At 51.8% G+C, this 14,186-nt stretch overlaps 1 protein-coding gene across 2 annotated transcripts; it reads left to right on the forward strand.

The window, feature by feature from the left end:
• The first annotated feature begins 10 nt into the window (after nucleotides 1-10).
• Sgsh (N-sulfoglucosamine sulfohydrolase) lies at nucleotides 11-14,014 on the forward strand. 2 transcript variants are annotated; one of them, XM_075989903.1, is made up of 9 exons: nucleotides 40-160; nucleotides 3,076-3,236; nucleotides 5,004-5,109; nucleotides 5,420-5,570; nucleotides 5,865-6,021; nucleotides 6,396-6,477; nucleotides 8,044-8,247; nucleotides 9,078-9,597; nucleotides 13,868-14,014. In XM_075989903.1, the coding sequence occupies exons 1-9, from the start codon at nucleotides 73-75 to the stop codon at nucleotides 13,929-13,931; spliced, it is 1,533 nt and encodes a 510-aa protein (XP_075846018.1). In that variant the 5' UTR covers nucleotides 40-72; the 3' UTR covers nucleotides 13,932-14,014. The 2 variants fall into 2 exon arrangements, with proteins under 2 accessions (XP_075846017.1, XP_075846018.1); XM_075989902.1 differs by lacking the exon at nucleotides 13,868-14,014 and having other exon boundaries at nucleotides 11-160; nucleotides 9,078-10,626.
• The last annotated feature ends 172 nt before the right edge of the window (nucleotides 14,015-14,186 follow it).

Genomic DNA, 14,186 nt, shown 5'->3' on the forward strand with positions numbered 1-14,186 from the left:
GGGCGGGGCCGAGCGTGCACGTGACCGTGGGGAGGGACCGAACCGGAACCGCTCACCCAGGCGGGTGCCGCCATGCACACCGAGGGACTGTCCTGCTGCTTGGTGTTTTTGCTTCTGGGACTCTGCAGTGTGCACTCGCGCAATGTGCTGCTGATGGTTGGTGAGTGTCGCCGCCCCTGACTGGCCGTCCACGGCCGCTTGCTGCTGCCTCCAGAAGCGGCCACTCTGCTCCTCCCCTCTTGTGGCCCGTGGTGACTCCGGTGCGCCGCCAGTTCCCTTGCAGCCCCCCTGCCATCCATGATGCGGGATTCTTCCTAGTGACACTACGTGCGGCTGGCCCTCCCGCTTCTGCTCTGCCGGGTCTGGCCTAGCACTCCCTCATCTGTAGTCAGAGAAGCCAGGGAAACCCCGTGGAGCCCAGCTACTTAGGCTGAGCGGTCTTGCAGAGCTAGGGGGTTCACAGATCGCTGAGAAAGTTCCAAAAGAGAGACTGGTACCCGAGTTGCAGGGTGTCCCAGTCCAACTGCTCTCCACAGCTGGCTCAAAGGTACAGCCCTTCACGGCCCACACAAACTCCCTCAGCTCCTCTTAGGAACCCCAAATTCCCCCAGCATTCACGAGACTTCCTGTTTGAGTGATCAGTGCCTGGCTTGTGACAGACCAATCCTTCTGAGGTCTGGCCCCGGGCCAGACCCACTCTTTCTGATAAACTCTGTGGTGTCTGGGCAGGTCATTTGGGTAATTGTAACATAAACAGTGCTGTGTCAGCACCACTACGGGTCACATCTCCACGGGGCAGGGGGCGCTAATGAAGCCGGCTCAAGCTGCACATACACCGGGTAGGGATTGGTCCCGGAGCCTTCCGGAGCCCAGACTGTGTAGCTGCGGAGATTCGGTCCTATCTCAGCTTGGATAGCTATAACAACACAAACCCTACAGACTCGGGACTGGAGAGCTGGCTCAGCAGTTAAGAGGGCTGGCTGCTCTTCCAGAGGACTCAGTTCAGTATCCAGCACCCACATGGCGGCTCACAACTGCCTGTAACTCCAGCTGTGGGGCATTTGACACCGCTTTTGGTGTCTGTGGGCACATGTGTATACATGCAGGCAAAATATCCACAAAGCATAAAATTGAGATTAACACACACACACACACACACACAGAGGGAGAGGGAGGGAGGGAGGGAGGGAGGGAGGGAGGGAGGGAGGAGAGAGAGAGAGAGAGAGAGAGAGAGAGAGAGAGAGAGAGAGAGCGAGAGAGCGCACTACCTACAGGTCAGGTTTTTGACAAACAAATGTATTTTCTAACAGTTCCAGAGTCTGGAGAGACTGGGACCAGAGAGCCAGCTCCTCAGAGGCCTTTCTGGCTTTTAGATGACAAGCATCTCATTTCCTAATATGACAGAGAAATGTCACAGCCCTGCTGAGTTGGACCCCACCTTCATGTCTTCATTTAATTGTTAGAGAAAATAACAGCATGAATTTTGGAAGGACACAATTCAGGGTCATGGGCGGGTGCTGAGACCTCTGTGGGCAGACACAGCATTCTTCCTGTCCTGCAGCAGAAGGCACACTAAACACAACTGTATGCCGTTTGTCCTCCCGCCTGCCCTCCCTCCCATCCTCCCGCCTGCCCTCCCTCCCATCCTCCTGCCTGCCCTCCCTCCCATCCTCCCACCCGTCCTCCCGCCTGCCCTCCCTCCCATCCTCCTGCCTGCCCTCCCTCCCATCCTCCTGTCCTCCCTCCCATCCTCCCGCCTGTCCTCCCACCCGTCCTCCTGCCTGCCCTCCTTCCCATCCTCCCGCCTGTCCTCCCTCCCATCCTCCCGCCTGTCCTCCCACCCGTCCTCCCACCTGTCCTCCCACCTGCCCAGTTGTCATTGGTTCTTGTCCAGTTGGTCCTTGGGATGGAGGATGGTAGCTGGACTGGAGGTTGGCCATCCACCTCTGTTCAAGGATTGTGCTGCCTGAGACTGGTGGGTGACATGTTGCCCTGGGGTTCCTACCTGCTACTTCTGGGGTACCCCTGATGTCCTCTGCTGCAGCGCAGAGGACAGCTATAGGACCTGGGTGACCTGTCCTCATTTCCACTGCCCAGCAGTGGCTGTGTGTGCGACTTGTCAGTTCTCTAGGCTTCAGGTGCCTCCTATACGGTAGAGGGGAGAAACAGTCCGCAGGACTACAGCCCCTGGGGAAGAGGACTGTGTCTCAGTGAGAGGCAGAGGTGTGGTGCACACACACACACATACACACACACACACACACACACACATCCTCAGCTGTGTCCTGGGCGTGGCTCTCCTGGCTGGCTGGCACCTTGTGAAGTGTCTGCAGAGCCCAGGGTAGCTCAGTAGCCTGCAGTGATTACACCAGGCCACCACCTGATGTGGGATTCCCCTCGAAGCTGCTTTGGTCCGGTTGCTGTGCAGAATGGGGCAAGGCGGGAATTCCAAGCAGATAGAGGAGGAGAGAGTAGGTGGAGTCAAAGAGACACCATGTAGTCGCTGGAGGAAAAGAGACACAGGCCACCAGCTGGAAACTTGCTGGTAGGCCACCATCTCGTTTTGATGCACAGATTAATAGAGATGGGTTAATTTAAGATATAAGAGCTAGCTAGCAATATGCCCAAATGAATGGCCAAGCAATGTTTTAATTAATACAGTTTCTGTGTGATTATTTTGGGTCTGGGAGGCTGGGAAAAAACAAGCAGTCTGCCTACAACCACCTACTAACAGGCCTACATGGACACCAAGTTTGTTGGGGTGTCGTGCTTCCCCCACTAGCCCATCTGTTAAGCCCCATCTGAGTGTTGAGAATTGGGTTCCATGCAAGCCATGGCACCATCTTTCCCTGATAACACATCCAGTCAGGGATCCTGCCTGCCTGTGTGTTCCCTGCTTTCTCACAAGCTCCTGTATCATCAGGCCTAGCACCACTCTCCCTTGGGTACCCTGATTTCTAGGAGCATCTTGCCCTCCCGAGAATCACAAGGCCAAGCCTTTGCAGCACTACCTGGGTCCCCCAACACTACCCCCCCACACCCCAGCCCACACCCCCTCTGCTCTGTGCTCCTCAGCGGACGACGGGGGCTTTGAAAGTGGAGCCTACAACAATAGTGCCATCGCCACCCCTCACCTGGATGCTCTGGCCCGCCACAGCCTCATCTTCCGCAATGCCTTCACCTCTGTCAGCAGCTGCTCCCCCAGCCGCGCCAGCCTCCTCACCGGCCTGCCCCAGGTGAGAGCAGCTAGCGGGATGGAGTGAGGGACGGTGGGTAGGTGACTCTAGGGTCCAGGGGAACCCCCTCCCCCGCCCCATTGCCCTGAGGTGCTGCCCGAGGTGCAGCTCAGTTTCCTGTGCTTCTGGATGAGCAGATACAGCCCAGAGGTCTCCGGTGCAGACCAGGGCTCTGCTCCACCCCCCCACCCCCATTAGCTCAGTTGGCTCTCGTTCTGTGGCCATAAGCAGACATCATCCCTCTCTGTGCCTTAGTGTCCTTTTCTGTGACGTGTCACTCACAGATCACTGGGTTGTCCAAGCGGGGCTTTGTGGGTACAGTGCTTAGCCCAGAGCCTGCACACCTCCCCCCCCAGAGCCTGCACACCTCCTCCCCAGAGCCTGCACACCTCCTCCCCGGAGCCTGCACACCTCCCCCCCCAGAGCCTGCACACCTCCCCCCCAGAGCCTGCACACCTCCTCCCCGGAGCCTGCACACCTCCCCCCCCAGAGCCTGCACACCTCCCCCCCAGAGCCTGCACACCCCCCCCCCCCCAGAGCCTGCACACCTCCTCCCCGGAGCCTGCACACCTCCCCCCCCAGAGCCTGCACACCTCCCCCCCAGAGCCTGCACACCCCCCCCCCAGAGCCTGCACACCTCCTCCCCAGAGCCTGCACACCTCCTCCCCGGAGCCTGCACACCTCCTCCCCAGAGCCTGCACACCTCCCCCCCACAGAGCCTGCACACCTCCCCCCCCAGAGCCTGCACACCTCCCCCCCCAGAGCCTGCACACCTCCCCCCCCAGAGCCTGCACACCTCCTCCCCAGAGCCTGCACACCTCCTCCCCGGAGCCTGCACACCTCCCCCCCAGAGCCTGCACACCTCCTCCCCAGCTATGCGCTCAGATCTGCGGTAGGCCATGCCCTCCCGTGCGATGTTTAGGCACTTCCTCTTTTTGTTGTTATGGTAAAGTACACAAAACATAAAATCTGCCGTCTGGACAGTTTTTCGGTGCATGGTCAGTGGTGTGAAACCCAATCACATGGCAGCAGCCACCCCCACCATCCGTTTCTAGAATTTCCTCCAGCTATCCTCATTGCGTAGGTTGCCCATTCCTGCCAGACCCCGCTCCACGCTGTCCCTGCATCTGAAGACTCTAGGGCCCTCCTGTGAGCGGCCTCACCATTGTCCGCCTTTGTGACTAGCTGTGACACTGAGCTCAGCATCCCTGAGGGTCCTGCTCCTTGTAGCTCACGTCAGGACTTACTTCTTTCCCAAGGTCTCTGTTTTAAACTCCTTTAATCCTAGCACACCGGGAGACAGAGGCAGGAGGATCTCCGTGACCTCATGCCCAGCCTGGTCCACAGAATGAGTTCCAGGACAGTTGGGTACATACGGAGACCGTGCATCAGTATGTTTTTCTGGTCTAAAGTTTTGAATTGCATTTTAAAATTTATCTTGTGTGAGCGAGTCTTTAGAGGGCAGAGACAGCTTGTGGGAGTGGGTTCTCTCCTCCCGCTATTGGTTCTTAGAGACCGAGCTCAGGTCGTCATCAGACGTTTCCAGCTGAGCCATCTCGCACAACCCCAGCCTTTTCCGAGACAGGGTCTAGGCCCAGGCTTGCACCAAACTCAGTGTGCAGCTTGTCCTTTCCTCCCTGCTGGTGTCCCTGTCACAGGAGGGAGAAGAACAGGGTGGAGTTCCCTTCGGGCCAGCGTCCTGAAGGCTCCTGGGATGAGATGTGGGGTGTGGAGCCTGGTCTCACAGCGTCTGGCATCTGTCTGTAGCACCAGAATGGCATGTATGGGCTGCACCAGGATGTGCATCATTTCAACTCCTTCGACAAGGTGCAGAGCTTGCCGCTGCTGCTCCGCCAGGCTGGAGTGCGCACAGGTGAGGCGTGGGCAGGGCACCGGACGGGTGAGTGGTCCCTCTCTGACCCCTCCTGGTCCGAGCTGAAGTCCGTCTCATGCTGTGTGACCTGCTGCTTTGCCAGGCCAGCGGGCACGCAGGTGAGGATGGGCCCGTCAGGATGCAGGTGCCAGGCCGCTTGGTGACTGTTCCTAGCTTCTCGGCGAGGGATGTCCTGGGCTCTCAGTCACGCTTAGTACCGGGCCAAAGTCCACAGCAGCCACACTTTCAGGGCTTGGGCAGGATAAGGGACAGACTGCCCTCTGGACAGACATCTCTGGTCCTCCCTCAGGTATCATTGGGAAGAAGCATGTGGGTCCGGAGACGGTGTACCCCTTTGACTTTGCGTTCACTGAGGAGAACAGCTCTGTGCTGCAGGTGGGGCGGAACATCACTAGAATTAAGCAGCTAGTCCGGAAATTCCTGCAGAGTCAGGATGACAGGTATGGAGGTTTCTGTCCTGGGACCCTCTGGGGAGGGAGGCCAGACCCCTCAATGGTGGGCGTAGGCTCTCATCCCAGGGTCCACAGCTGTGGACTGGCTGTGGCAGGGGCCCAGGAAAACATTCTAAATACCCAGAAGAGGGGCGGGCGAGACTGAGGCAGTGAAGGAGACAGGGTGACCTGCTGGTAGGAGTAAGCCAAGCCGAAGTGTGCCTTCCTAAGAACTGAGCCTCTTAGGGTCAAGACAGCGGCCTGGTCGTGACCCCCCCATACTGACCCCCTCCCCACATCCAGGCCCTTCTTCCTTTATGTGGCTTTCCATGACCCCCACCGCTGCGGGCACTCCCAGCCCCAGTACGGAACCTTCTGTGAGAAGTTTGGCAACGGGGAGAGTGGCATGGGGCTCATTCCAGACTGGACGCCGCAGACCTACGACCCCCAGGATGTGAAGGTAGGAAGGGCCCTTGCTGTGCTTCCAAGACACCCAACCCATCCTCCCCAAATCCAGGGCCCCACCCTCCTTAGAGCGTGCAGCCCTTACCCCCGTGATCTGGCACAAGGTGTAGAAGGAGATTTGACTCTGTGGGCTCCAGGTCCTTCTGTGTGGGCTGCAGAGAGAACCTTGGATCCCCGAGATGAAGTAGTGTGTGTGTGTGTGTGTGTGTGTGTGTGTGTGTGTGTGTGTGTGTGCATAGAATCAAGCTGGTTTTGACCAGTTCGTTCACGGTAGAGTTGGAGGAGGGCACTGTACCCTGTCTTCCACGCAGTAAAAAATACCCCATGCCCCATCCAGCCTCAGACGCCTCCCCCTGCCTTCCGCCTCAGGTGCCTTACTTTGTCCCAGACACACCGGCAGCCCGTGCAGACCTAGCCGCCCAGTACACCACCATCGGCCGGATGGACCAAGGTGGGTTCCAGTGACCCGGGCTGTCTCTCCCACCACAAGCCCTGGAACTTCCAGCCAGGCTGGGCTCAACACAGTGTGAACAACCGGGTGGGTGCTGAAGGCCTGAGGCCTCAGTTTTCCTTGGCTCGTGGCCATGTTGCTGTAGGTTCCAGCTCCTGCTTCGCACTACCTGCTTAGCGGTGTGTCGCTGCTTAGCGGTGTGTCCCTGCTTAGCGGTGTGTCCCTGCTTAGCGGTGTATCTTTTCTCCTTTGGACTGTAGCTCTTCTTCTTTTTAAATACTTACTTTTATTTCACTGTGTGTGTGATTTGCATCACATGCATGCAGTGCCCACCAAGGTCTAAAAAGGACATCAGATCCCTGGAATGGAGTTACAGACGGCTGTGAGCTTCTGTGTGGTGCCGGGAGTCAAACCCGGGTTCTCTGGAAGGGCAGCTGGTGCTCTTAACCACTGAGCCATCTCTCCAGCCCCATCCTTTCTTTTTATTTTTTATATTATTTATTTATTTATTTTTGATTTTGAGACAGGGTTTCTCTGTAGCTTTTTGGTTCCTGTCCTGGAACTAGCTCTTGTAGATCAGGCTGGCCTCGAACTCACAGAGATCCGCCTGCCTCTGCCTCCAGAGCCCCTTCTTTTTATTTAATGACAAGTTTTTCTTTATTTTCCATATGTGTGTGTGTGTTTTCACGTGTGTATGGGTTTACAGATGTGTGTGCATGTGGAGGCCTGAGCTGATGTTAGAAATTGTCCTCATTCTCTTTCACCTTATTTACTGAGACAGGATCTGCCAGTCAAACCTAGAGCTTGCTAACCCGGCTGGTCTTGTGGCCAGTTTGCTTTGGGGATCCCATTTCTACCTTCCGTGGCTGGAATTCCTGGTAGGCTCTCACTTACCTGGCAATTACGTGGGTTTCTGGGATCCGAGATGTGATCCCAGCTCATGCATGGCAAGCTCTCAGCTGATTTGCCATTGCCCTGGTGCTGTCTTCTGAGACAGGGTCTTGCTATAGCTCAGGTTAGCCTGGAACTCGTTAGGTAGCCCAGGCTGTCTCTGAATTCCCAGTTTTCCTGCCTCTGCCTTTCTAGTGTGGGATTACAGAAGTGACTCACTGCTCCTGGCTTCACTGAGAAGCGGCTACCTGGGGACCTGGGGATAATGTCCTCCTGCGATCCTTAACTTACAACTGGTCACAGTGACAGACTTCTGCTGACATCTAGGGTGGGGATTCAAGCCCTGCAGGCACTAGTCCTGGGATCATGTTCCTACTGATGCTGTTAGAAGGGCCCTGGGTGTCCTGTCTTCAGGCTCCACAGGACAGACACAAGATTCTAAAACAAGAAGCCAGCTTGGGGCAGTAGCAGCTGCCTAGTGTGACAGCTGTCCTAAGGGATGAGCCGTCCATGGAAGCCTTGTGACCCTGCTCAAGTTCAGGAGCTCTGTGGTGTTGGACCGAGGCGGGCTTGTGGAAAGGACAAAAGCGTGTTTCAGGGCCAGAAAGTGACAGAACCCGGGGATGAATGAACACATACATGTACCTGAGCCTTCCCCTTCCTCCCCCTCCTCAGGGGTAGGGCTGGTGCTGCAGGAGCTGCGAGGTGCCGGCGTGCTGAATGACACCCTCATCATCTTCACATCTGACAATGGGATCCCGTTCCCTAGTGGCAGGACCAACCTTTACTGGCCAGGTACAGCTGAACCTCTGTTGCTGTCATCCCCAGAGCACCCACAACGCTGGGGCCAGGTCAGCAAGGCCTACGTGAGCCTCCTAGGTATGTCTGTCTGTCTGTCTGTCTGTCTGTCTGTCTGTCTGTCTCATGGGAGGGAATAGGTGAAACCAGCCTGCAGTGGGACTGGCATGGGTCAGATGCTGGAGTGCTCCTCTGACCTAGGTAGTGCTCCTCCAGCTGGGCAGGGAAGAGACAGCCTCTTCTATTACATGAGAAGTCACCTGGGAGGCCTGTTCCTGTCATGCCATGACCCCCGAGTGTCTGGTGGGGTCCCAGGTGGTACTAGTGGGTGGTGGGTTACCCACTGGAGAACCAGCTTGGTATCTCCCCTTTTCTCAGGGTCTACAGCCTCTCATGACTCAGCTCTGAGGGACTGGTTCTCAAGGTTGTCTAACCTGTGCCGTGAATGAGCAAACAAGCCTGCAGGTGTAGGAGATAGAGGGGCTGAGTTAAGCCGCTCCTGGCAACTTTCCTAGCTCAGTCCACTGCTTGGAAGAGCCTGTGTTCTTCTCAGGAGTTATGAGATAGGCTCGCTCCAGCTTGCACCTACCTCTCTGTGTGGCCCCAAACCATGAGAGAGGGAACCCTGTGACCCACCCAGAATTAGTAGTTGAGCCCTCCCTACCCAGGGTTCTGACCCATAGGGTTTTAGAAGGGCCCTAGTTCTCAGCAAGCCGGATCCTCTGGTTACACCATTATGGCTCCACAGGCCAGAGGTGACCAATGACAAGAGGTGCAATCCAGTGTTGTTCCTCCCTGCTGGTGATCTGATCACACAGGGTGCCCGTGGGATTTCCAGAGAGGCTGGGGTTCACCCCTTCCGAAGGGCTCTGTGTCCCTCAGGGACCCTACTAAGGGCTATTTCTTTGCAGACCTCACCCCCACCATCCTGGACTGGTTCTCCATTCCATATCCCAGCTATGCCATCTTTGGCTCAAAGACGATCCAGCTCACAGGCCGATCCCTCCTGCCAGCGCTGGAGGCAGAGCCCCTTTGGGCCACTGTCTTCGGCAGCCAGAGCCACCACGAGGTCACCATGTCCTACCCCATGCGCTCGGTACACCACCAGAACTTCCGCCTCATTCACAACCTCAGCTTCAAGATGCCATTTCCCATCGACCAAGACTTCTATGTCTCGCCGACCTTCCAGGACCTCTTGAACCGAACCACAGCTGGCCAGCCCACAGGCTGGTACAAGGATCTACACCATTACTACTACCGGGAACGCTGGGAACTCTACGATGTCAGCCGGGACCCTCGAGAGACACAGAACCTGGCCGCTGACCCACACTTCTCTCAAGTGCTGGAGATGCTGAAAGCCCAGCTGACTAAGTGGCAGTGGGAGACGCATGACCCCTGGGTGTGCGCCCCTGACGGGATCCTGGAGGAAAAGCTCACACCGCAGTGCCGACCTCTTCACAATGAGCTCTGACGGTCCCTGGGGCCGCTGCCAGCCTGCCTCTACTCAGACGGGAAGGGAGGGAACACCCTTCTGAGGAGGGGCCCCTGGAATGTGGGATGCCACTCCTGCCTCCTGGAGAGGAGCTCAGGCATGCACTCCCGATGTTGTCACCACATCAGGACACTGCTGTCCTCACATCTGCGTGAACTGACCCAGGAGTTCTAGATAAAACTTGGGTGGGCAGAATCCCAAGTTGACCTCCAGATAAAGGGGTAAGGTCTGGGGTTTCAAAGCCCTCTGGTTCTGAAGTCCAGGGATGTTTTCAAGTCCTTCATTCTAATAGGAGCACAGAACTGTGTGCCCTGTGGTCAGTGGGTGAACCACACTGACTGCTGCAATCAGCGTTGGTGGAGAGGAAGCCTTAGGAGGCCCTGGGCTTGCTTTTGCCTCATTCTACCCTCTTCAAGTACCAGCTTGGTCAGAAACCTCACTGTTTCTCAGAGGTAATGAGCTTGATTCTGTGGTCTTTCTAGGCTCAGCTTTTCCTTTCTGAGGGTAACTGGGGACAGGGTGTGACAGTGGTCCCTCTCTTGCCCTTCATCCTCTCTCTTTGAGTGACACCAAGCTTCTGGCTCAGCTTGTTGTCAGGATTTCTGTCCTGCTTGGTTCCTGCAATCGTTAAGTCCCAAAGAAATCACACAGTGGTCTATATTAATCATAAATTGATTGGCCCTTTTAGCTCAGGGTTCTTATTAACTCTTATAACTTATATTAGCCCACTATTCTTCTGTATGTTAGCCACATGGCTCAGTACCTTTTTCAGCAAGGCAGTCACATCTTGCTTCTTCTGTGGTGGGCTCACAGCTGCAGAAAGAGCTCCCCTCTTCCCAGAATTCTCCTGTTCTTATTGACCTGTCTCTACTTCCTGTCTGGTTGTCCTGCCTATACTTCATGCCTGGCTACTGGCCAATCAGCATTTATTTAAGACATAATTGACAAAATATAGACAATTGTCCTACACCACTTCTCCCCTCATTTTTTAAATAACAAGAACTCTGAATCTAATATCCTTGTTTAGCTTTTCTCCTGATTGATATCCATAACAACTTGTAATCAACATTCTAAACAAAGGAATATATCCATAGACCATTTTGGGGGAGGGGGTGCTTGTTGGTTCCTGGCTGCCCGGCTAGCTTAGACCTGAAATAATCACACAGAAACTGTATAATGTAAATCACTGCTTGGCCCACTATCTCTAGCTTCTTATTGACTAACTCTTAGATATTAATTTAGCCCATATCCATAAATCTGTGTATCACCACACGACAGTGGCTTAGTGGCTAAAGTTTCGGCATGTCTGTCTTCAGCAGTTCCATGGTGTCTATCTGATTCTGCCTTTCTTTCTCCAAGAATACAGCCTAAGTTTCCCCTCCTAGTTCTGTTCTTCCCTGCCATAGGCTCAAAGCAGTTCTTTATTCATTAACCAATAAAAGCAACACATAGTCAGAAGGACTTCCCTCACCAATACTCTTATAAAAAAGGACAGAGAAAAATTGCCTTCATGGCACCTACATATAATAATTCCCTTTCTACTAAGAGATACCAGTAGATCTTTCTCCCAAAGGGAGTGCTCAATAGCCCCACCCTGTGCCAATATTTTGTAAGTCAACCAGTGGAAATAATACATAAAAAAATTGTCTAAATCTACAGTTTACCATTATATGGATGGCATTTAGCTGTCTGATTCAAATGGAGATACCTTAGAAAGCATGTTCGAAGAGGTAAGAAAGATTTACCTAAATGGGGATTATAAATTACTCCTGAAAAAATACAAGAGACCTTGGATGTTTGGATACTGACAGAAGGAAAATTAACTAGGCACCAGGGATCATCGAGAAAAAGAATTTTGATTTATGAGATCAGGTAACTGATTATATATATATATATATATATATATATATATATATATATATTCAATATATTATATATAATATATATTCATATGTATTTATGAATATATAGAGCTGATTTTAGAGTTCGACAATGGCTCTGTCCTTCTCTCAATCCAAGCATGTTGTTAAAAGAAAAATTCAGAGTTTCTGTCTCACGTCAAGAGCCATATGATTTAGGACAGAAAAAAAAGAATTAAAAAAATTTTTTAAATTCATACCTATTTTTGTCTCTATCTTACCTTTCATTGAATATATATATCTGTATATGTCTATGTAAATAATGTTTAAGCTTTCCTTGATCAACTATAGATTTTCCTACAGATCGTTTTCCTACTGTAATCTTGAAGTTTCCAGGAAGAAGATGGGGCCTCACAGCAACCACTCCACCTAATTGAGATGATGTTGTGATGTAGATAGTGCTAATATAAGACAGCTGATGAAATGGTGCACCTTCTCATATTCTGGCCAGAACTCCAAATGAGAACTTTGAAAAAAGAAAAACAAGCAAACAAACAAACAGCAACAGCAACAAAAAACCTATTGACTGCTCAGAAATTGTTTGCAATTATACTAGACAGTAATTTTTGGAACTTAACGACCACTTAATTTTTTTTGGGGGGGGGCTTTTTGAGACAGGGTTTCTCTGTAGCTTTGGTGCCTGTCCTGGAACTAGCTCTTGTAGACCAGGCTGGCCTTGAACTCCCAGAGATCTGCCTGCCTCTGCCTCCGGAGTGCTGGGATTAAAGGCGTGCGCCACCACCGCCCGGCACACCACTTAATTTTTGTAGGACCCCATTAAGAGAACATCGCCCCCATGACAGCGGGAAGCAATTCTAGAAGGCAACACCCCCTATCCAAAAAAGTTTATCCATGGTGTTGGGGACACTGTTTAGGGGTTGTTGATTATTACTTGTACTAGATAGAGGGTTGGGGAGAAAACTATGTTTGTTCAAAAACAAAGGGGGGGATAGTAATAGTGAGTAATAAAGTGAATACTTGTGAGCTATTATTCATGGATAATTTACATTGGTATAGTTTTGTATATTGATACAATTTCAAATTATATTTGTTACTTTTGTTTACATTATTTATACATATATACAAAGGTATTTTGTCAGATTGCATATTTGCATGTTTCTACCTCGGTTTAGGACATTTTGTATATTGATACAACTTTTCGGGTATATTTTCATAGTATTATAGCTCATGTTTGTTGTACATACAGTCAGATCAATTAGGTTCTTTAGATACATAGAGATTGTATTCCGTCTAGATAGGGAATCTTCAATCACTTCAAGGATCTGTGGAACTTGGTATTTAAATGACTTAGGGTTCTGTTGACATGAAACATGAATGCTTCTGACAGCATCCCCAGAGAATGTTGAGCACAGAAGACACTCCACTTGGAGCTTGTTTTCTTCTTGGCAAAAGTGGTCTTTCAGCAAGGAACTCGCAATGCCTCAACCACTGACAAGTTACATAGTATCCAGAAATGGATAAGCAGGACTGTCAAATCTTGCCACGATAGGGTAAAATGGTTTTGAAAATTTTCCTGCATCTGAAAATGGTCTGTCAGTTACACTAGGCCTTAGCCAAAGTTGGTTGTTTCAACGTTGCAAAATGAGACTTTGGGTTATTGTTCAGGTAGCTGGCTTTTTGGGATCCTAGTCTATTTGGATGCATAACTTCCTAAGCCTGGATGGAAGGGGGAGGGCCTTGGACTTCCCATAGGACAGAGTACCCTGCCCTCTCTTAGGATTGGTAGGGTGTGTGGGGGAGCGGGAGGGAAGTGGGACGAGGGGAAGAAGTGGAAATTTTGATTGATATTATTTATAAAGTAATAAAAAATAAATAAACAAAAAACCCAAAATACAAAAACAAAACAAAATAACCTCCCCCAGGAAAGAAAGAAAGAAAGAAAGAAAGAAAGAAAGAAAGAAAGAAAGAAAGAAGGAAGGAAGGAAGGAAGGAAGGAAGGAAGGAAGGAAGGAAGGAAGGAAAGAAAGAGTGAGTGAGTGAGTGTCCGGCTGCTCCTGAGTGGCAAGTCCATGTTGGAGAGGAGGCTGCTCACTCAAGAACAGGAATGGTTTGTTAAGATACTGACAGTCTGTGCTATGCATTTTCTGCTCTTGTATATAAGCAAGTTCTGGAATAAACTCTGGTCTATTTGGTTGCTTGTTTTGACCAACCAGCTGCCAGAGAGACCTCCAGATTCTATCCTGTGTCTTCTGTCTCAGCTTCTTTCATCTGACTTTCCTTTGGCCTTGAGGATCCCCACTCCAGGAAGCCCCACTGACATTGTGAGAAGGGGCTTCTACAACCACCTACCCAGGTGCAGCATTGTCTACAGTGGGCTGGGCCCTTCCACATAATCACTATTGAAGAAAATGTCCCACAAACACATCTGGTCCCAAGAAAAACCTAAAGACTGACATTTAGACATAAACCAGCAAGCCCCCACTCCACTTCTCTCCCCCTCTCCCATGGGAACTTGGGAGTTTATCACTATTTTAGCACTATTTTTATGTCTGGCAAAAAGAGCCTCTGGATCTTCCATTAACATCTATTGAGATGCCTATTAATATATCAAGGTCTATATCAGCTTCTGTGTCCCTTGAATCTGTACT

This window comes from Microtus pennsylvanicus, chromosome 11 (genome assembly GCF_037038515.1).
Source record: "Microtus pennsylvanicus isolate mMicPen1 chromosome 11, mMicPen1.hap1, whole genome shotgun sequence".
Lineage (NCBI taxonomy): Eukaryota > Metazoa > Chordata > Mammalia > Rodentia > Cricetidae > Microtus > Microtus pennsylvanicus.